General features: G+C 37.6%; 1 protein-coding gene and 1 pseudogene across 1 annotated transcript in view; both read right to left on the bottom strand.

The window, feature by feature from the left end:
* The window catches only part of LOC111736789, a 9,711-nt pseudogene extending 7,298 nt beyond the window's left edge, over positions 1–2,413 (bottom strand).
* DCDC2 (doublecortin domain containing 2) overlaps positions 1–19,671 on the bottom strand; it is a 169,771-nt gene that overhangs the window by 103,808 nt on the left and 46,292 nt on the right. The window contains exons 4-7 of the mRNA XM_011355680.2: positions 14,723–14,799; positions 14,460–14,591; positions 9,974–10,120; positions 8,192–8,246 (exon numbers count right to left, since the gene is read on the bottom strand). Of these exons, the coding sequence (XP_011353982.1) occupies positions 8,192–8,246; positions 9,974–10,120; positions 14,460–14,591; positions 14,723–14,799 (411 nt within the window). The remainder of the gene's footprint in view (positions 1–8,191; positions 8,247–9,973; positions 10,121–14,459; positions 14,592–14,722; positions 14,800–19,671) is intronic.

Here is a 19,671-nt window from a genome sequence, read left to right as displayed (position 1 = left end):
CATGAATGAGAAACCCTGGATCTCAGGACAATAATTTTTACAGCTCTCTGGGAAAAGTCTTATGTACAACAGGAATATAACAAGGGAGAATCAGAAACTTCATCCTGGAATGTGTAGAGATTCATAAATTTAAAAAACTCTCTTATTGAATATTCATGAAGTTCTGATTTACTGCATTTCTGATAGGGACACTCAAAAGGGTGAGTGTGGAGCATCAAGAAAAACTAGTTGGTTCTAATAACCATGTACAGCATGGCTTTGGTAACTGACAATCATGTATTCAGTTTTTGGTTGATGACTAATCATCCAGCATCTTGTAAGAACTAAATTAAACTGAGAGCAAGGGAAATTTTGTTTTGTAATTAGAAAACCAGAAATAATTTAAATGCATAACTTTTTATTTTTCCATAAACCACTTCTTTATACTTTGCCACAGGGCGCCTTCTACCTTCAGGTCCCCAGCCTCAACCCCCTTAAATCATCCATTTTAGTGGCCCTGAACCCACAAGAGGAGGACAAGGAAGGACAGGAGCCAAGGGTACCAGGGAAAATCCACACCCAAATAAATCCCTTTGGAGACCCCTAAAGACGGGGTTCTGCAGACAGAGTTGCCCAGACCCAACTGAATTTCAAGTTTAACAGCTGCATCAGAATAAAGCCAAATCATTCCAGGTCAGAAATACATCCTTCCAACTCTGACTGCCCACTTGGATCCCCACAGACTCGGTTAGGCTGTACTCAGAGGATCTTCTGAGCTAATTCGGTGGTTTTCAAACTGTGTTCCATGGAGCCCTAGTGGCTTCTTAGAGGTTCTGGCACCTGCAGGACCAAGGGGTACAGGCTCTGCCCTCCCACCTCCCCAAGTCAGAACAGCTCTGGTTTTTCCTTTTTTATATTGCAATCTGTTTTATACATTCAATTTGTTCGAAGAAAAGCTTCCCATGTTTAAAATTTTTGGGAAAAAAAAAAAGAATCCCGGCTCAAATGATCCCTGTAGTATAAACACCCTACAGGTCCACAGATTATTTGGAATGGCTTTTGGGGCCTCCCACCTGGCAGGGCCTCCCTCATGCCTTGGAGAACACAAACAAAAGGCACCAGGGAAAGGAGGAGGGAGAGGCGAAGACCCAGCAGCTCATGGATGCCCTGGACTTGCCTCTGCACACACCAGAAAGGGCTGGCTTGCAGGAAGAACAGCTTCCCAGTGAGGCTCCCCTCCTTGTCACGGCCTTTAGGGACTGGTACCACACCCGCATGCTCGGGGCCATGCATCTCCACCTAGTCCCCTTGGTGCAGGATGTGCTATAGCAGCCTATTGGCCACGTCCAGTGTCTCCTCCTTCTGCAGCACAATATCATAGGACTCCAGGTAGTGCTCCTACTGCTCCTGTACCTTGTCATTTAGGAGGCCAATTTTGAGAATGTTCTCCACACCTGGAACCCCATCCCATCAGCCATTCTGAGGTCCCCTATGGAGTCTCCCAGCCGGAGGATGTTGGTTTTGCCCTGAAGCTGCTGGAAGTAACTGGAGTTCTCCCACATGGAGCTGTTCTTGTTCTGTATACCAGCTGGCCCTTCAATGCCTGCAGGAAACCATCTTCGTCCAAATTCATGTAGTTAGACACAATGTGGATGCTGGGGTGCAACACTTTCATCGTGGGATCATTTCTTCCAGGTTATCACCAATGGTCGTGGAAAAGATGAAAAAGGGACTGTTGTTTTGGTAGAGGGTGTTTTAGAACATCTTGTAACCCTCCCTAAGCATTGTGCTGGACTCTCTAAGCACCTGGGCTGTTCAAAATCTCTGAATATCTGCTGACAAGGGAGATTGTGCGCTTTGGTCCACTGTTCTACCATACGAGGTAACTTCTCTTTGATAGTCCCATGTGGATCAATCTAAACTGGGTAACAGTGGTGAAAGAGCGCTTTCAGCTCTTTCTGGCACTCCTCACTGATGATCTCGCTGTTATCCAGAATATTGTAGGAAGAAGGGCATCACTTTCCATTATAAGCAAACCTGCTCAAGGTCATGTCAAAATCAGAAATGACCTGTGAGCAGTCCCCCCCGCCCCTGTGGAGGATGCCCACGACCTCCTGCACCTCCGGGCTGCTGCGTCAGGACCGTGGCCTTCATCAGGGTGCTCACCTGTCCTGAAAGCCAAGAGAATGGCCGATCCCGGCATCTCACTGGGCCCAAAGAGAGCCCCGGGCTCTCTCAGGCAAATCTGTGAGGCTGGGGTGAGAGATGGGGTGGAGCAGGGATATCCTGCCTGGAAAGCCTACTGACCAGAGTGGCACAGCAGGGTGAAGTCGCCCGCTGTGGACCTCTGAATGCCTGGGGCAGAGGTGGAGAAGGACAGGGGGTCAGTGCCTTGGCCACTCCGTGCTTCTACCCACCTCATGTCTTCTACCATCGTGTTTGCCAAAGCTTGTTTTTTGTTTTTAAAGAAAAATGCTGATACATCTAAAGTGTTACTATAGGGGGTGGCTCCGTAGTGTAGTGGTTAGCTCATCTGCCTTACACGCAGAAGGTCCTGGGTTCGTAACCCAGGTGGAATCACGGACTATACCCCAGGGGCACCAGGCCCCGGTGCGCACCACGAGCACGTGGGAGGAGACGCCCCACCTTCAGAGATCCAGCTCTTAAGGGGAGATGGCAACATCCATAGGTCAGGGGTGGAAGTTGGGGGGGGTAATTAAAGAGCGGGGGGGAGGGAATAAAATAAATAAAATGTCGCTATAAAACAAATATATAATAAATCATATTAAATGTATAAATCATATATACTTATTTATTTATATAGCTATATAAATTAAAGGTAATATGTAAATAAGAAAGAGAGTGAGAGAGAGAGAAGGATTTTCTTTTCTATAGTTATTGCTATTTGGGGAGCACAGGGAACAGGGGAGTTTGCCATCTCATACAGCTATCCCAATTGGTAAAGCAATGTTATTGAGCACCTCTCATGTGCTAAATACCCATTAATACAAATATTTACTAAATTTATAGATAGGTATCATTATCATCACTTTACAGATAAAGCAATTCAGTGTCTCAAGTCATCCAGGTCTGATTTTTCTGCTACACTGAAGCTTCCTGATGGCAAGACACTAGAAACACCTATTATTTAGTATAGTTTCCTAAAAAAGCCATCCAGAAATAACAAAGTATGGCTGTATCCCAAAGTGGAAGGAATCAAGAAGCGGCCTAATTTTACAGCATGTCCTGTGCAGAAATTAGACCCTGGCGATACTTAAAACTACTGTCCTGCCTTTCCTCTTACACATCTCTCAGTGTATCTGGTAGGAAAAGCAATCCTCTGGCTCAAATAAACATACTAAAAAGAGTTCTCCAATCACCCCTCACTGCCTTGAAATTGGGATTTTTAAATAGTTCTCAAGGCAGTTTCCAACAAGATCCAATCAACTTAGGATTCCTTATTACCACAGAAACCCATTTCTAATCCCCATGAAAACATGTCAAAGAGACATTGGCCATAAAACAGCAAGTTTAAAATAGTTCTGTGAGGGCTTTCCCTCCCAGAGCAGCCTTCTCCATGTGGGTATCTCAGTGATGTGCCAGGGAAGGAGACTGAAGAGCAGGGACCAGACCCAGCGCAGGCTGGCATTGCTCTCACTGGTGTGTCTGGTGAGAGCAAGCAGGAGAAAGCCTTGCATCCATGCTGGACTCAGTTTCCCCACAAGGCAAATGGAGTTTGGGGAGCATTTGGAATTTATCTTGCTTCACAGTAACTCTGTGATATGTAGATAATCATGCCACTTTTTACCAGAAACTCAGCAATTATAATATTTGAATCTGCAAATTACCAATCACAAAATGTCTTAGCCACATGGTGAAATGAACCACAAAAGACAACTTAGTCCTGGGCTTTAACTTTGAAATACTTCTCTGATTTTGCACATCTCCCACTAGAGGGCGCTTTGATTCTATGTGGAGTGACCTCGCTGCTAAAGAACAGCCTCCCCTGATGGGTTTATTTCTCAAACTTAATAAAACTTAAGACGATTGATTCACTTATATTTTCGTTCTGTTTTCAAGGTTAGAATCGCAACTTAAAATTATTCACAATTTGCTAATTTCCGTGACTCTCCCAGCACTTGGAGTCTGTATCAGGTCTTGTCCTACTCTACACAAGATATTCCTTGGCTGAATTGAAAGGGTCTGCTTGGCTCCCAGAAACCCTCATTCTCCAAACTCCCTACCACAAGGGTGCGACCTGGCTCACTAAATCACTGATGCACCAGCAGGGGTCCCCTGTGCAGGCTATGGCAATCGTCTCTCTGTCTCTCTCGCTCTCTCTCTCTTTTTTTTTTTTGGTTCTTTCAGGCCTTCACCTATACCCTCTTTCATTATAGAATAAAGCAATATTTCCTAGAAAGCTGTGTGGAAACATGAATTCCTAAAAATCCAGTTCTGTGTCCCCTTTGATTTATATCATGAGTTTGGGGATGCTTTCTCCATTGATTTTGCAGTGGTTCCCCAAGTTTTAAGCTCTCATAGTCTCACTTACTTGCACCCCCCTCTTCCCCCCAACTCAGTGCTAAGTAGTTCATGATCTTAAAAACATGTACATTCTCCAGGGAACCAATTAATTAAAGGAAAAGAGTAAATTAATCTTTACCTTAAAATTGAGTTTGCGACTTTGGAATTATGACATAAGATGTTCTCTCTGTGTAGCTCACAGCCAGTCATGCCCACGTCCACTAGATTGTGACAACCTACCGTGTCCCAGGTGGATTACCTCTGCTGAAATGAGACCTTCTAAAAGAGGTCTACCCTAACCACCCAGATAATACAGTACTCTCTCTCACTTTCTCTTCCCATATCTCGTAGTATTTTTCTTCAAGCTTCTCTCTGATTAATATCAACTGTATTGTATATTTGTCTTTCTTCTTCTCCAGAATGTAAGCTCCATACATGTAGTATTTTTTCTGGAATCTCTGCCTCCCCTTCCCCGCCAAGCACTAAAACAGTGCTTAGGACATAATATGCACTCAATAAATGACTGTTGGATGAACACGTCAATCAATGACAACATTTATACTCGAAGAATAATTATCATAGATGTCTATCTTCCCTGCTGCCACTGGTCCAAGTCACTTATGTCACATGCCTAGACTCTAGCTGTCTCACAGCCTTTTGCTTCTATTCTTGCCCCAACCCACTTCTCCATAGATATCACAGCCAGAATGAGCTTTTAAAAATGTAAATTAAATGATATCACGCTCTTATTCTAACTTCAGATGGTGTCTCATCAAGGAATAAAATGCAAACTCTTTATATAGCCTCAGGATCAAGTCCACCTGTACGATTTCATCTCAGACCATGATGGCGTTCTTTCCGCCCTCCTCACAGGCCAAGCTCTTTACCAAGGGCCTTCGTGACTGTTTGTTCTGCTGTGGAGGCTCTTTTCTCCCCTGCCCCAATCTTGTATGACTGGCTCCACCATTCAATTCTCATTTTCAGAGAATTATTTATATATTTGTCTAAAGGTTGATCGTCTGGCTACCCCCATTCTTCTACCCTCCCCACTCCACGGACACTAGAATGAAAATTTCATCAGGTCTGAAACCTTGTCTGTTTGTTCACCACTAATTGCTAGCTGCTTAGAGTAGTTCCTGGTACTTAGTAAGTACTCAACAAATATTTGTTGAATGGATGACTGAATGAGCACATAAATAAATAGAATGATGAATATACAGAATGCTTTGGGAGCACTGTGGAAAGAGGGACAAACTCTGCTATCTTTCTATTTTTCTAAGTCACAGCATAGAAATGTAATTTTGAGTCTTTACTTTTCAAGAAATGAAACTATTTCTTTAAAGGTAATTTCCTCAAGGAGGCCTTTCCTGACATAACTAGTTCTCCTTCATTGTTTCTCATATTGCTCTGTACTTTTCTTTCATTTTCATCACACTCTGTAATTATATATGGATTTGTGGAATCATTTGTTTAACCTCAGTCTTCCAAGTAGATCATGAACAAAGAGAAAGCACTGTGTCTTTTTGCTCATTTCCAAGCTCCCACTCACCCATCGTCTCACTCAACAGCATGATGAGGCCTGCTCCCTGTCAGGCTGTGCTGAGTGCTACGAGGAAACACTACAACGACAGGTGTCTGCTCTTCAACTATGACCGTTATGTAGAGGAACTTGGAATTCTGTATCTGAGGTCCACATCAGGCCTCTGACTCCACCATTTATAACTGCTTGCCGAACACTTTCTGCTAGATTTCATGATGACACTTCCAACTTGATGTTTGAAATCAGTCAGGTCATTATTTCTTCTGACTGCCTTCTTTTTGGCCATGATACTACCATTCTCTCAGGCATTCAAGCTCAAAGACTTGCAGTTGTCTTTGGTTTCAACCTCTCCATTAACCACATGCATCCAATCACCAAGCAAGCCTCTCATTTTTTCACAAGCAGTAATCAATCATCTCCCGCTACCTCTACCACCTTCCCCAGTCTAGGCTCTTATCACTTCATACCAAGGTTACTGCTTGCAATTGCTGTATAACTGATGTTTTATGGTCTCTCAACCATGTTAAGTCTTTCTCCGCACAAAAGATCTGACTATCTGACTTTCCTAGAATGGAATTGTATTAACAGTCTTGTCTCTCAGAAGCCCTCACGAGCTGCCCTCTACTCAAAAATAAAGACCAGATTCTTCATTCTGACATTCAAGGTCATCTAAAACTGCCACCACCTACCATTTAGGCACATCAGCATCCACACTATGATGTACCCTCTGTTCCAGTCATCCTAAGGGACTCACTGATCCTGGAGTCAGGAGCACGAGCTCCCTCAGGCAGGCCATCTAGACTCAATCCCTTCCCTGCTTTTTGCTCAACAGTAGGCTTTGGACATGCTGCTCCCACTGTCTGTGTTTCTTTTTCTCATTTTTAAATGAAATAACAACAGTACCTGCCTCGGGGGGTGAGGATGAAATAAATCATGTCTGTAAAGACACTGACATAGTGTTGAGCCTTCAAGTGTTCACTAAATATCAGCCAGCATTATTGCGTCTCTGAGAGCTCATCTCCTTTCCTCACGCCATCCCTTCTGTCTGAAACCCCTCTCCCCTCACTGACCTTTGCCTGAAACCTAAACAGTTCTCAAAGGCATAGCTCAGATTCAACTTCCTCCATGTACATTGGCCAAAGCACATCAATTCCTTCCATCTCTCTCATGTTTACCAATCTCACCATAGCTTGTTAGTTACCTTTTCAAGCTATCTTCTGTATTTCAATGAGATTGTAAGGTCGAGAGCTTTGTCATAAATAGCATGAGAGTCTCAGTGAACGGGTGAGTAATAAATGTCTGTTGTTTGTTATGCTGAGTTCAGCATGTCCTCATGAAAAATTATTTTTCTTTTTTTCTAGAATTTCACATGATATAACCAAAGAGATATCATTGCCCAGCAGTCATTTCTTTCACAAAACATCAATACAGGAATTTTGTTTAGTTAATTCAAGAAGGGGAAATGACAAATAATTCTGATCCCTACTGGCCTGGCAATTCAATCAAAAAGGTAGAAAGAGGAAAGAGAAGTCTCGGCCAGAAAAAAGAACTGTCAAAGCATTACTCCAGCATGACATAAAATTCATCTCCATGAGAGGTATACACAGAAAATACAAAGAAGTTAAAAAATTACCTACTAAGTGCTGGTCACAGTTCCCACAATAACAGGTATTTGATAGACGTTTGCTGAATTAACAAACGAATGATTGATGGAAAAGATTCTTATAGGGAATTAAATATTTGGAATGATTCTCAATCTTTTAAAGGACTATAACTGAAGATTACCATTCTCTTACAAAAATTTCTTGTCTAGTCTTTGTCAGAGACAGAGAACAAGACTGGGTCAACCACAGATGTGACCTACCACAGCATTTTATGTACTAGTGCCTAGACTGCAACCGTGATATAAATTATATCAGATTATTCACGGGACAAAAGATACCTATTTTAAAATCCATATTTTAAAAATGTTAGCTCTCTTTTAAGACCTTAATTGTAACACCAATGTTCTAGTGGTGTTTCATATAATTGCTTACATACTAAGTAGTCTAAGTTTTATTTCTTCAAATTTAATTGAAACCCAAAGGACAGTCTCTCTGTATTATATAGAGATATAGAACATTAATGAGTAAACCATCTGATACTTACACTCCCTTTAGATTTTCTGGATCCTACAATAGGAGGCAGCGAAGAAGCTTTCTGACTGTGGAAACAAATGCAATTTAGAAATATGAGTGTTATATACAAAGAATATATAATGCAAGATAATTGTCATCCCAATTTGCCATCCCAACCTGGAAGTCAACTATTTACTGACATTAGCGTTTCATAAAAAATACCATGTTTTCCCAATTTCACAAAGACTTCCATAAAATATCCAAATTTCATTTCAAAAGATGTTTAATGCTTTCCTGTATACTATTTTAATTGATGCTTAAAATAAACTTTTAGTACCACCTTAAATTTTTTCATGATATTTTTATTCAATTTCCAATTTTTTATATGAATTTCAATTATTTCCAAAGCTCAGTATGATTTTGTCAGATTGAGTTTAGAACAATAAATGTCTCTTTTTTTTTTTTTAATGTCTACAATGTCTACTTCTGATAGAAGCTCAGAATGGTAACACACTGGCATTTATATTCAGAGAGCTTCTAAACCAATCATTCTCATCAAAGAAAAAAATTTCTTTTCAGCTATAAAAATGTTGTTTCACAGAGGTCTGTATTATTAGAAAATGATCTATCCCAGAACCCAACTGCACCTCTTTGAAAAATAAGAAGACACATAAAGGTAAATCTTACTAATTTGTCTGAGAAAGGCCACGATGAGTTAGTTTTCTCACCGCCATCAAGTACACACTGAAGTTCACAAAAGACTAATCCAGTGTTGCCTAGCAGAGACTGTGAAGGATTTGATTTCATGGATGGATAAGGATGGTTAGCAATAAGCATACTGGTAAACAATCACAAAGTGCTGGAAAACCATGTGCTCTTGCATGCTTCAAACAGCACCCCTGAAATTTTATTTCATCTAATACTTATCTAGAAATCCTTGGTTAGCCTCTCCATCAGATTTGACAAATAGAGAATTAACAAAGAACAAACTAGTGACATTCTGCTCTATTTCTGCAAGTATCACCCACTCTAGCAGAGAAAACCACAAAAAGTCAATACTCAGTAGCAAAGTGGCCATGGAATCTCTGGAAAATGGAGCAGAGGTGGATCCCAGGGCACCCTGAGGAAGCTGAGGGGAGGGTCCCTGCATGTGCCAGGGAGCAGTGCTTTTCAAGCATGCCTCTGCAGTCCATCTATGTGGCTGGAATAGGGCGTTTTTCACAAATACATGACACCGAATAGAGAAAAATGGTTCACAGTGCATTATGTGTAATTAAAATTGTAATCTTTAAAATTTTGCATGTATTAACTATAAACCCAGTCACTCTACATATTATGCACAAGTGACATTACATTGTTTTTATGTTTTACAGTTGTTATTAAAAGAGGCATAAAATATTATGTTTTTAAAAAACATTTTTAGATGTTTTTATGTATACCAGGTGAAAAATTATTTGGTCTAGGTAAACAGTTAAAGACATTATCAAAACCTCTAATAATGTGTGCTGTATAGCAGCTCATTGCCCTGTACCTTCTTCACTAGAGTAAATTTTTATATTTATTATAAATTCATAAGTGAATGTTAAATAAAAAAAAAACTATGTAGTCTTTCATAGTTTCTCCCAAATTACTGTGCAATAGCTCTCAATCTCCAATTATGGCAAAAAAAAAAAAAAAGATCAATATATCTCATACATGCTTTCCATTCTAACTGATAAACAAGATTATTTAAAATATGCCAGTGGTCAGCAAAAGACCATGCTATTTCAAATGACAACTAAAATACGAGAAGTAAAGAAGGATAAAAACTTACCCATAAGACCTTCTCACTGTTGACTTGTCAAAAAGCAATTCACTGTAAGGTAATTTCTTAAACTTATCTCTGCCAACAGCCACATAAAACTGCCCATTCTCCAACTCTGCCCCACTCTCAACCAGTTTTCCTTCTAAAGTATAAAGTCTGCCAAAATATGAATGCCAACAATTAACATTTTAACAAGCATTAAAACAACTGATTAAAATTGCAAAGTAAATAAAAACATTCTGTTCCTAATTTGGCTCATCTGTTACTACCCTAATTATTGAATTATAAATATCCCAAAGTCATTAGATTCAACTAAATGCCAATGTTACAATGCAGGCACAGTTGCTATCTGGCTGTACAGTGTTTCATCCCAATAAACCTGACAATCTAACATAAGCATCCCCTGTGGCTGCCATATTAAAATTTCAGAGGGAAAGATTTAACTTGTACAGAATACGGTGCTTTAAATAAAGTTCAGCTTCTGTAACGTTGAATTGTTCTATTTCTATTTTGTGAGTACTTTTAGATTTTATTTTCTTAATTTATTTGTCAGTTAGATAAGCCTCTTACAGCATTCTGTGTAAGAGCAGCCCTCACACAGAACTGGGTCAGAAAACAAGAAAGCAGAGAGCAGGAGGTGAAGGAAAGCATTGCCAGTATTAATGAAGCATAGCAAACTGCATAGCATTCATGTGTGTGGTGTTTTTTTTGTTGAAGATGAGGCTTTCCCTCATCTTCCCAGCATCAAGGGATTTCACAAGAACCTCCCTTTACTGTGAAACTGCTGCTACAAACTACAATTAATATGTTACTTATTAAAAGACTAGTGATAATTTTCTAGATGATTTAAAGTGTTCACAAAACTTTATTAAAGAAGGGGGAAAAAAAACCAGATTCCCAGAAAACTACACCAGAAAGACAATGAATATTTTTGAAGGCTAGAAACAAGAATTACTAACTGGAAGGATTTCAAGATACTAATTAAAAATATTCTCAGTCTTATATAATAAAGGTTAGTGACATCTGCAAAGGAAAAAGACATCCATTGATCTGTCTGCTTGTTTACTGATGCTATAAATGGCCATATCATATGGAGCCATGAAGTACAAAGAAAATGACCACTCAAATCCCTGGAATGTACTTAGGTTGAGTTAGTGTAAAGATGCTAAAGTCTTTTCCTTTATAACAGTGTACTCCTAGCCCTACAAGTCTAAACAGTAAACACTTCACCCAGACAGAGTTCGGGTTTTCCTACCTTGACCTAAACCAGGGTTTCTGAACAGCGACACTGTTGACATTTTGGGCTTGACTGCTCTTTGTTGGGGAGGAAGGACGGCTGTCCTGTGAATTGCAGGACAACAGGATCCTTAGCCTCTGCCCATTTAGATGGTAGTCACAGCCATCCCGTCCTCAGTTGTGACTACCAGAAATGAATGACTGCAGACACTGCCAAGTGTCCCCAAGGGGCAAAACCGCTCCGGTTGAGAAGCAATGGCCTAGACCCAGACATTCTTCTTCTTTCATGTTTCTTCAAAATAGGAAGATCTGAATCAGTAGTTAACTTTTATGGCTGGAAATTAAAAGGCAGCATAGCTGTCGATCTGGAAACAGCCAAGATTTTACTTGTTTCCTCTGCAAGTAAGTAAAGGGTACTGAATAAATTCTAGCCCATGATGTTAGCCTTTCTTTCTCTGATTCTTGTTGACCTGCTTTCTTCCTTTGCTACAAAACATAAAAAACATAAACAGGGAATTTAATCATTTTTTATGGGATGGTTTTGACATATAGATATCCTAAGGTACAGGGAGGATCCAAACATAAGACTGCAGTGCTTTGTTAAAGGAAAATGGAAAATGCCCCAAGTGAACAGCAACCAAAGCTTACTTATATCTGGCATCACATTAAGAATTAAGATCCTCCACGTATTCAAGTGTTCGGGGGACATATAAATATTTTCATTTCTGTATTTGTACTTGTATAAATTTTATTTTCATGATGAATTTGTTCCTATCATATGTTTGAATAGGTGTGTCTGGGCATGCAATCATGTGTATATATCTTTGTGTGCTTTCTATTATTTATTGAGTGGGTTTACATTTATGTATATGCCAGAAGACACAGCTATATATCTTTAAAGTCAACATATAACTACTGAGATCTGCTGTCTCTCCTGACACCAAAATAAAATCCAGAAGGATCAAAAGTTTAAATGAAATTAAAAAGAACAAGATGAAAACATAGAAGAATATTTTTATAATCTTGGAGTGAGGAAGATCTAAGCCAGTCATAAAATTTAATGATCATAAGGCAAGATTGAAAATTCAACTGCATCAAAATTCAACATATTTATATGTAAAAAGACAGAGAATATCAAAAATACAAACTGGAAACATATCTAAAACTCATATGAGGAAGGGCAAACTTCTCTAATACATAAAGAGTGTCTATAAATCAATAAGATAAACATACAAAGGCTGTGACAGATAGTTCATTTATAATAGAAGATAAATATGTGGCATTTATTTAGAGAATAATTTAGTAACTAAGAGCACATGCTCTGGAGCCATACTGCAGACAAACAAGGCTTGAATTTCAGCCCTGCTAGCCACTCCCTGCATAATCTTGGGCAAGTAACTTTCTCCCTCTATGTCTCATGTTTCATGCCTATTATAAGAGAATAACACGACTTATATCTCATAGGGTTGCTGAGTTAATTAACTTAAAAATGTAAAACACTTGGAATAACACCTTGCACCTAAGAAATGCTCAACAGTTGTAGTTAAAAATATAAAAAAGCAAGAAGCAAGGAAAAACTATTTTTATCCAACATAAATGAAAAGATAAGACATTTGTTAGTTTTATAGCATAAATGATGGTATTTTAAAAAAGCTCTCTCATGCACTTTGGGTAAGAGTGCAAGTTAATATAAACTCTGGAAGGCATTTGGCAGTATCTATCAAAATTTAAAATGCACTAGACACAACAATTGCACTTCTAGACTTTAGCCTCCTGACAAACTCTGCTTATATACAAAAACATGTACACATAATAGCAAAAGATTGGAAATGGCCTAAATTTTCATCAAGAAAAAACTGTTAAATTAGGGCACAACCATAAAATGGAATATTTTGTAGTCATTAAAAATAACTGAATAGAGATATTTGTGCTAATAAGAAAAATCTCCAAGATTTGTTGTTAAAGGAAAAAAGTAAGGTACATTTATATATTTATTTATTCATGTGTATGTGTGTTCCCGTTTGTGTTTTAAAGAAATAAGAGATGCATGTGCTTCCATATGCATGGAATATTCTGGAATAATGCAGAGGAATACTGGAGAGAGGGACTGAGGAGCCAGAGGTGGGAGAAATAGTTTTTATTTATATCTTCAGTCTTGTTTAAAAATTTTTTTTACCGTATGTGAAGTATTTACATTTATATATCTATGTAGTAAATTGCATTTATATATCTATGTAGTAAATATATATTCATATATATATACCTAATTATATTTAAAATTCAAATGGCTGTGAAAGTATATATACTAATATATGTAAATACACATGCATTAATCTATATACATATTTAACTGAAAGACATAATATGCAATCATTTAAGAATTTATGTTTTCATATGCCCATAAATAGACATATAGATATGAAAACATACATAAGATCTTGAAAGCAGGAGTGTATTCTACAAGTGGAGTATGTTAGAGAGATTGAGTTAAGACAGAATTTAAGAACTACCAGAAAACTCTTGATTAGATTTCAAATATTTGTGTCTCATATATATATGTGAATTATATATATGAATTATTACGAATATACATATATTCTTAATATGGTCTGTACTTGTATATATTATTTATAACCTTCCTAGCTATAAAGAATATAAATAACCTTCTTACCTATAAGAATATAAATAAGTCAGCCTCCATCAAGGGGTAATTTCATAGGCTTCACAATTTAAAAGCCATGATTTTAATCTTCACTTAAATTTCAGAACTCAATAAAAATGCTTTTGATTTCTCAAGTTTAGGCAACCCCATTTAATTAGATTCTCTAACCTACCTCTTTCTTAAGCCCTGATGTTTATTTTATGCTAGGCAAATAATTTGGACCACCAAAGAATTATAAATGTCTCTTGAAAAAAAGGACAGTTAATTAAGAGTCAAGAAGCTGGTTTGCTTAAAAAAAAAAAGTCCTTCTCAACTAAAAAAATGTTGCTTATTAGCTTTAAACCAAAAGAATAAAAATTTGTTGATGGGCTACTATATGCCAATGACTATTTTAAACTCTTTATGTGGATTATTTTATTTCTTAAAACGCTGTAAAGCAAGTACTATTATATAGCCATTTTATAGACAAAGAAACTGAGATGTATAGAGCTTAACTGGTGAGCCAAAATTCAAATTTAAACCAGCAGCTTTCAAAACTCCTGAGAATATCTTCAACAATTCTGAAACCTATCCACTTACAAGATTACTTTGACATACCTGTGGACAGCCCCACTCCTCAGAGTTATTTTTTCCGTGACCATTTGTAGCACATGATCCCACTGATTCAAGGCTTTTCTAGGGATGAGGAGGCGAGAAGCTGGTTTTATGAGGTCTCCATTTGCAATCAAGCTGGACAGAAAGCAAAGCCAGTGAGCCACACCATTTGAAACAGTAATACCTTTAAAACTACAAAGCAGGCTCTAAAGCAAAAGAAAACCACCCACCAACTTCAACTTGAGCTATAAAGGGCTTCAACTTACAAGATAGTGCAGGGTTCCTGAAGCGGCTTTCTAAATCGAGCTGACACATTGATCCTGCTGTGGATTACTGGTTTTACCTTTAAAAGCAAAGAAACACAAATCACTGAGATTATGTTGGTTTCTGTCTTTATTTTATTTTATATTTCCTATTGAGGAAAAACTACAGATTTCCAGGGAACTAGCTGAGACCTGTTGTGCCTGTGTTAAAATCTTGCTTTTTTTCCACTTATGTAAACACTCTGGGCTCATTCTCTATTAATATTGTGTGGCCTTAACAAAACTCTCAAGAAAACTTTCTCTTAAGCCTTGCTCATGATCTGTGCCAACGCAGTAACTGTTGGGCTGATATGAGAATTTCAAGGCAACTTTTTAAAATGATGCTTTCTGTAAAATAGAAATAAAATACTCCTATAAAATCTTGAACCCTGAAGTTCCACCTCCAGCCACACGTCCTATGTCTTGTCATCTCTCCTCACTTACCTTCATTTCACCTGCTTCCTGAATATAGGCCCCCAGTGGATGCTTGACCCGATCCTAACATCTTAAGACTGACTCCATCACTTTTTCTTGATTTCACTTCTTTCCCCTTCCATCTGCCCCCCTCCTCCCAGTGCCCTCAGCTCCTGAACTCCTTGCATCTGGGTGGTTTGGTCTTCTTTCCCCATCCTTTGCTTCCAGGGTCCGAGCTGCTGTTAGCGAGAACCTCATGGCCCCGCAGTATCCTCTCTTTGGCATCAGCCCAAGTCAATTATTTCTTAGATTTCCTATAGTGAATAATCCAAATTCCTACTTCTCATCTTAAACCCTAAAATCCTACTCCAGGGACACACTCACTCTCAGTAGATCACTTCCCTCTGAACTTAAAGAAATAAGGGCAGACAGGCATGAAGTCTTTTCACCTCCTTATCCTCCACAACCCACCTCATCCACATCATCAACTTTTCAGCTTTTCTGCCTGTCGCAGAAAAGGATCTTTATCCCTTTAGAAAGCTAACTCCACATCTGGATTTTGTCCCCTGCTGCCTTTACTTGTTCTATTAATTACCTAGGACCCTCCACACCCATCTGGTATCTTCATTTTCTCCCTTGACCCTCTGGCCCTCTCAAGTACTAACCTGTCCCTGTTTCTCCTCCTCACCCTTCATATTCCCACTTCCTCCTGCCCCACACTCTCTTCAGTCTTCTGCTATCTTATTCCCACTTCTACCACTGAAAGATAATCTCCAACTCTTAAGCATGGCCTGTAAGAATCTCCATGACAAACCATTGCTTATTCGGTTTCCTCACCTTTTATCCACATTTCTTCTAAGCAGACCCCTAGATCACCATGCACTTGAGTCAAACTAGCCTCCTCCCCTTCATTTCCAAAACACACCCTGAATCCACCTCTATGCCTTTGTCATTTTGCCCCTCTGCCTACAATGCTCCCCCCATTTCTCCACTTGCTGAAATCCCACTTGCTAGGCCCAGCTTAGTTATCTCCAGTCTTTCTCTATTCATTCTCCATTAGCTTTCTATCTCAAACTGCTACTACTACTACAGCATTGATGATAGCACTTTTGTTTTTAGAGATTTTTTTCCCCCTGGTTTGAAAAGAAAAGGTACAAGCAAAGGAAAGTGATTAATAAAAATAGCTAACATTTATTGCACTGTATTTAATGGTAAGCACTATGCTAAGTAATTTACACACATTAAATATCATTTAACCATCATAAGATGCTCCGAATTACTATTACTATAGCCCCATTTAATAAATGAAAAACTAGAGCTTAATTAATTAATTTGCCTAAAATCACATATAATAAGGGGCAGAGTTGTTAGTGAATTCATATCTATAAACCTCTAACTATTCGTTATGCACTTTACTAGGTATTTTAGAGATTGCATATTAACCCTAAATAATTTATGGCACTCTCTCATTTGTCAAATTATGCCATCTTTGAGAGGAACAAAGAATATGAATTTTTCTGACTCTCTAGTGACTAAAAAAAATCCTTGCAATGCCTGCGAGTTGCACAATAAACGTTTGTTAATATTTAACTTAAAATGTTCTAATTTAAAGTACATGGATCAATGGAATAAAATAGAGAGCCCAGAAATAAACCCACACATATATCAATTAATTTATGACAAAAGAGACAAAAAAAAAATACAATGGGGAAAGGAAAGTCTTCTCCCTGTGTTGGGAAATAATGTTGGGAAAACTGAATAGCCACATGTAAAAGAATGACAGTGATCCCTACCTTACACCACACACACACACACACACACACACACACACACACACACAAAACAATTCAAAATGGATTAAAGACTTTAACATAAGACCTGAAAACAAAACTCTTAGAATAAAATATAGGGTGTAAGTCCCTTGATCAGAGATAACAAGTGTTGGGTGAGAATGTGGAGAAAAGCAACCTGTTGTGCACTGTTGGTGGAAATGCAAATTGGTTCAGCCACTATAAAAAACAATATAGAGGTTCTTCAAACAAATTAAAAATAGAACTACCATATAATCCAGCAATTCCACTTCTGGGTATATATTTAAAGGAAATGAAAACAGGATCTCGAAGAGATATCTGTATTCCCATGTTCTTTGCAGCATTATTCTCAAAAACCAAGACGAAAGCCACCTAAGTATCTACTGATGAATAAATGGACAAAGAAAATGTGGTATGTATACACACAGAGAGTGCAATATTATTCAGCCATAAGAAAGAAGGAAATCCTGCCATTTGTGACAACATAGATGGACCTTGGGGGCATTATGCTAAGTGAAATAAACCAGACGCAGAAAGAAATATACTCCATGCTATCACTTATGTATAGCACTGTTTTTTTTTAAAAAAAAAAAAAAGTAAACTCATAGAAATATAGGGTAAAAAAGTGGTTTCCAAGGGCAGGGGGTTGGGAAGGGGAAAAAGGAAAGAGGTTGGTAAAAGGGCATAAACATTCAGCTATAAGATAAATAAAGTCTAAGTATCTAATGCACAACATGGAGGAAGGAAAGATATTCTAATTTCAAGTAAAACATTTTTAAATTCAATCATAATAATTGTACATTTTAAACACAGAGATTCTTGGCCCTAAACTAATATTTACAGTGATATTGACTTCCTTAAAAAACAATGTTTAACAGATAATACATACACTTAAACAAAATTCAAGTGGTAAATGGGAGTGTCTTGTGAAAAGGAAGTGTCCCTCCAGCCACCACATTGTGACCAGAGTTAACGATATTCCTTCAAAGACAGACTATATATACAAATGCATATTATCTTATGTATGAATAATTTTTAAACACAAGTGATAACCAGTTATACTCCTTCTTCTGCACTTTGCTTTTTCCATTTAACAATTCATCACAGATACTATTCTGTATTGCTATTTAGAGTAAGGGTTGCTTCGTTCTTTACAATTGCCGTGTATATTCCACTCTACGAACATGCAATAGTATATTTAATGTAATGGTTTCCAAATTCTTCCAAATTTTGATTGTTTCCAAACTTTTCCTATTGCAAATAATGTCATGATGGGTTTCCTTGTAAATACTTATTTGCATAGGTATGTAAGTATATCTTTAGAATAAATTATTAAAAGTAAGAATTTGCTGAAAGAGGATAAGCAATTTTTTTTTAATTTAATGAAATTTATTGCAAGTTTACTCCTGATCCATCTCATGAGTCCCTTGATTTATTTAATTCATACTCTAGCACAAGAAAATAGACTAATTTACAAAGAACACCATTATGAGGCCAGGTGTGGTTTATGACACCTTGAGATGACTTTGAATCCCTCTCCCATCAATTGCTTACTTGTAAGGCACACAAGCATGTTTAACTGCAAATGAATCTTACCTGTGTGAAGGACAGGCCTTTCTGAATCTGTGTCTGTGCTGACAGTGTCTTCCTCTTAAAATCTTCCCCACCTTTTAAATATGGCTCTACCGCTTTCCTGACCACTAGACGCGAAGCTTCTGTCACATCCCTGGATCTCTGCTGCCCTTCCCTGCCTTGTATTTTCCATGACATTTACCATCATCTGACACATTCCACATATTATCTATTTTTTTTTTATTTTCTTGTCCTTATTGTTACTTTCAATATTAACTAGTAATATACTGAGCACATACTTCATATTCAGTTATTTTTTCAAATGTCTTGCGTACTGACCTTGATTGTTTAGTACCTTCTTGAATTGTTGATTTAAAGATGAAGATGAATAAGCTATATAAACCAATAACTTTATAATTTTTATTAAGTTGGTCAAAATATGCTACTTTTCTTTAGCATATACACATTTATACTGTACAGAAATTCATAAATATACATGATTTTTATAATAATTTATAACTTTATTGTGAGTCTATAAGTTGCTTCTTGAATTTAATTAAACCACCTATCTTGAATAGCTATTTTCCTCATTCATCATAACAAAAATATTTCCCAAATGTTCATGATTAGACAGTTGAATTGAAGATTAATCTTAAATATATATTTCTTTGTGTCATTATAGTTAAAATAACTGGATTAGTCTGTTTTCAGACACACTAATAAAAGAATCTGAAAAAATAATCCATGTAATATATCTGAACTGAAGAAAATATGTGAGACTATTGTACAAAGCAATTGAAACTTTTTGGAAAAAAACTACAATTTTTCCTTTAAAATGCATTTTTCTATTTGGAATTTTAAATAATAGCTTAAATCATAAAATAAAAAAAAAATAAGTTATATCAACTGCATATAGGAGAAGCTTTTCCAGAGAGAGCCCTTATCATAGATGAATATTAATCACTTGGTATTAATCTGGGGACATTATGGCTTTAGATAATGAGAAATATAATAAACTAGAATAAGTTTTTTAAGTTTGTAAGTTTTATTAGCCCACACACTTTCCCTTGCCATTTTAAAATAAACAGTACTTGAAATATGAGAATAATGTTACGG

The sequence above is a fragment of the Pteropus vampyrus genome, unplaced genomic scaffold (genome assembly GCF_000151845.1).
Source record: "Pteropus vampyrus isolate Shadow unplaced genomic scaffold, Pvam_2.0 Scaffold22, whole genome shotgun sequence".
Classification (NCBI taxonomy): domain Eukaryota; kingdom Metazoa; phylum Chordata; class Mammalia; order Chiroptera; family Pteropodidae; genus Pteropus; species Pteropus vampyrus.
Note: the sequence above shows the minus strand (reverse complement) of the source record. Positions and strands in the feature narration are given on the sequence as shown.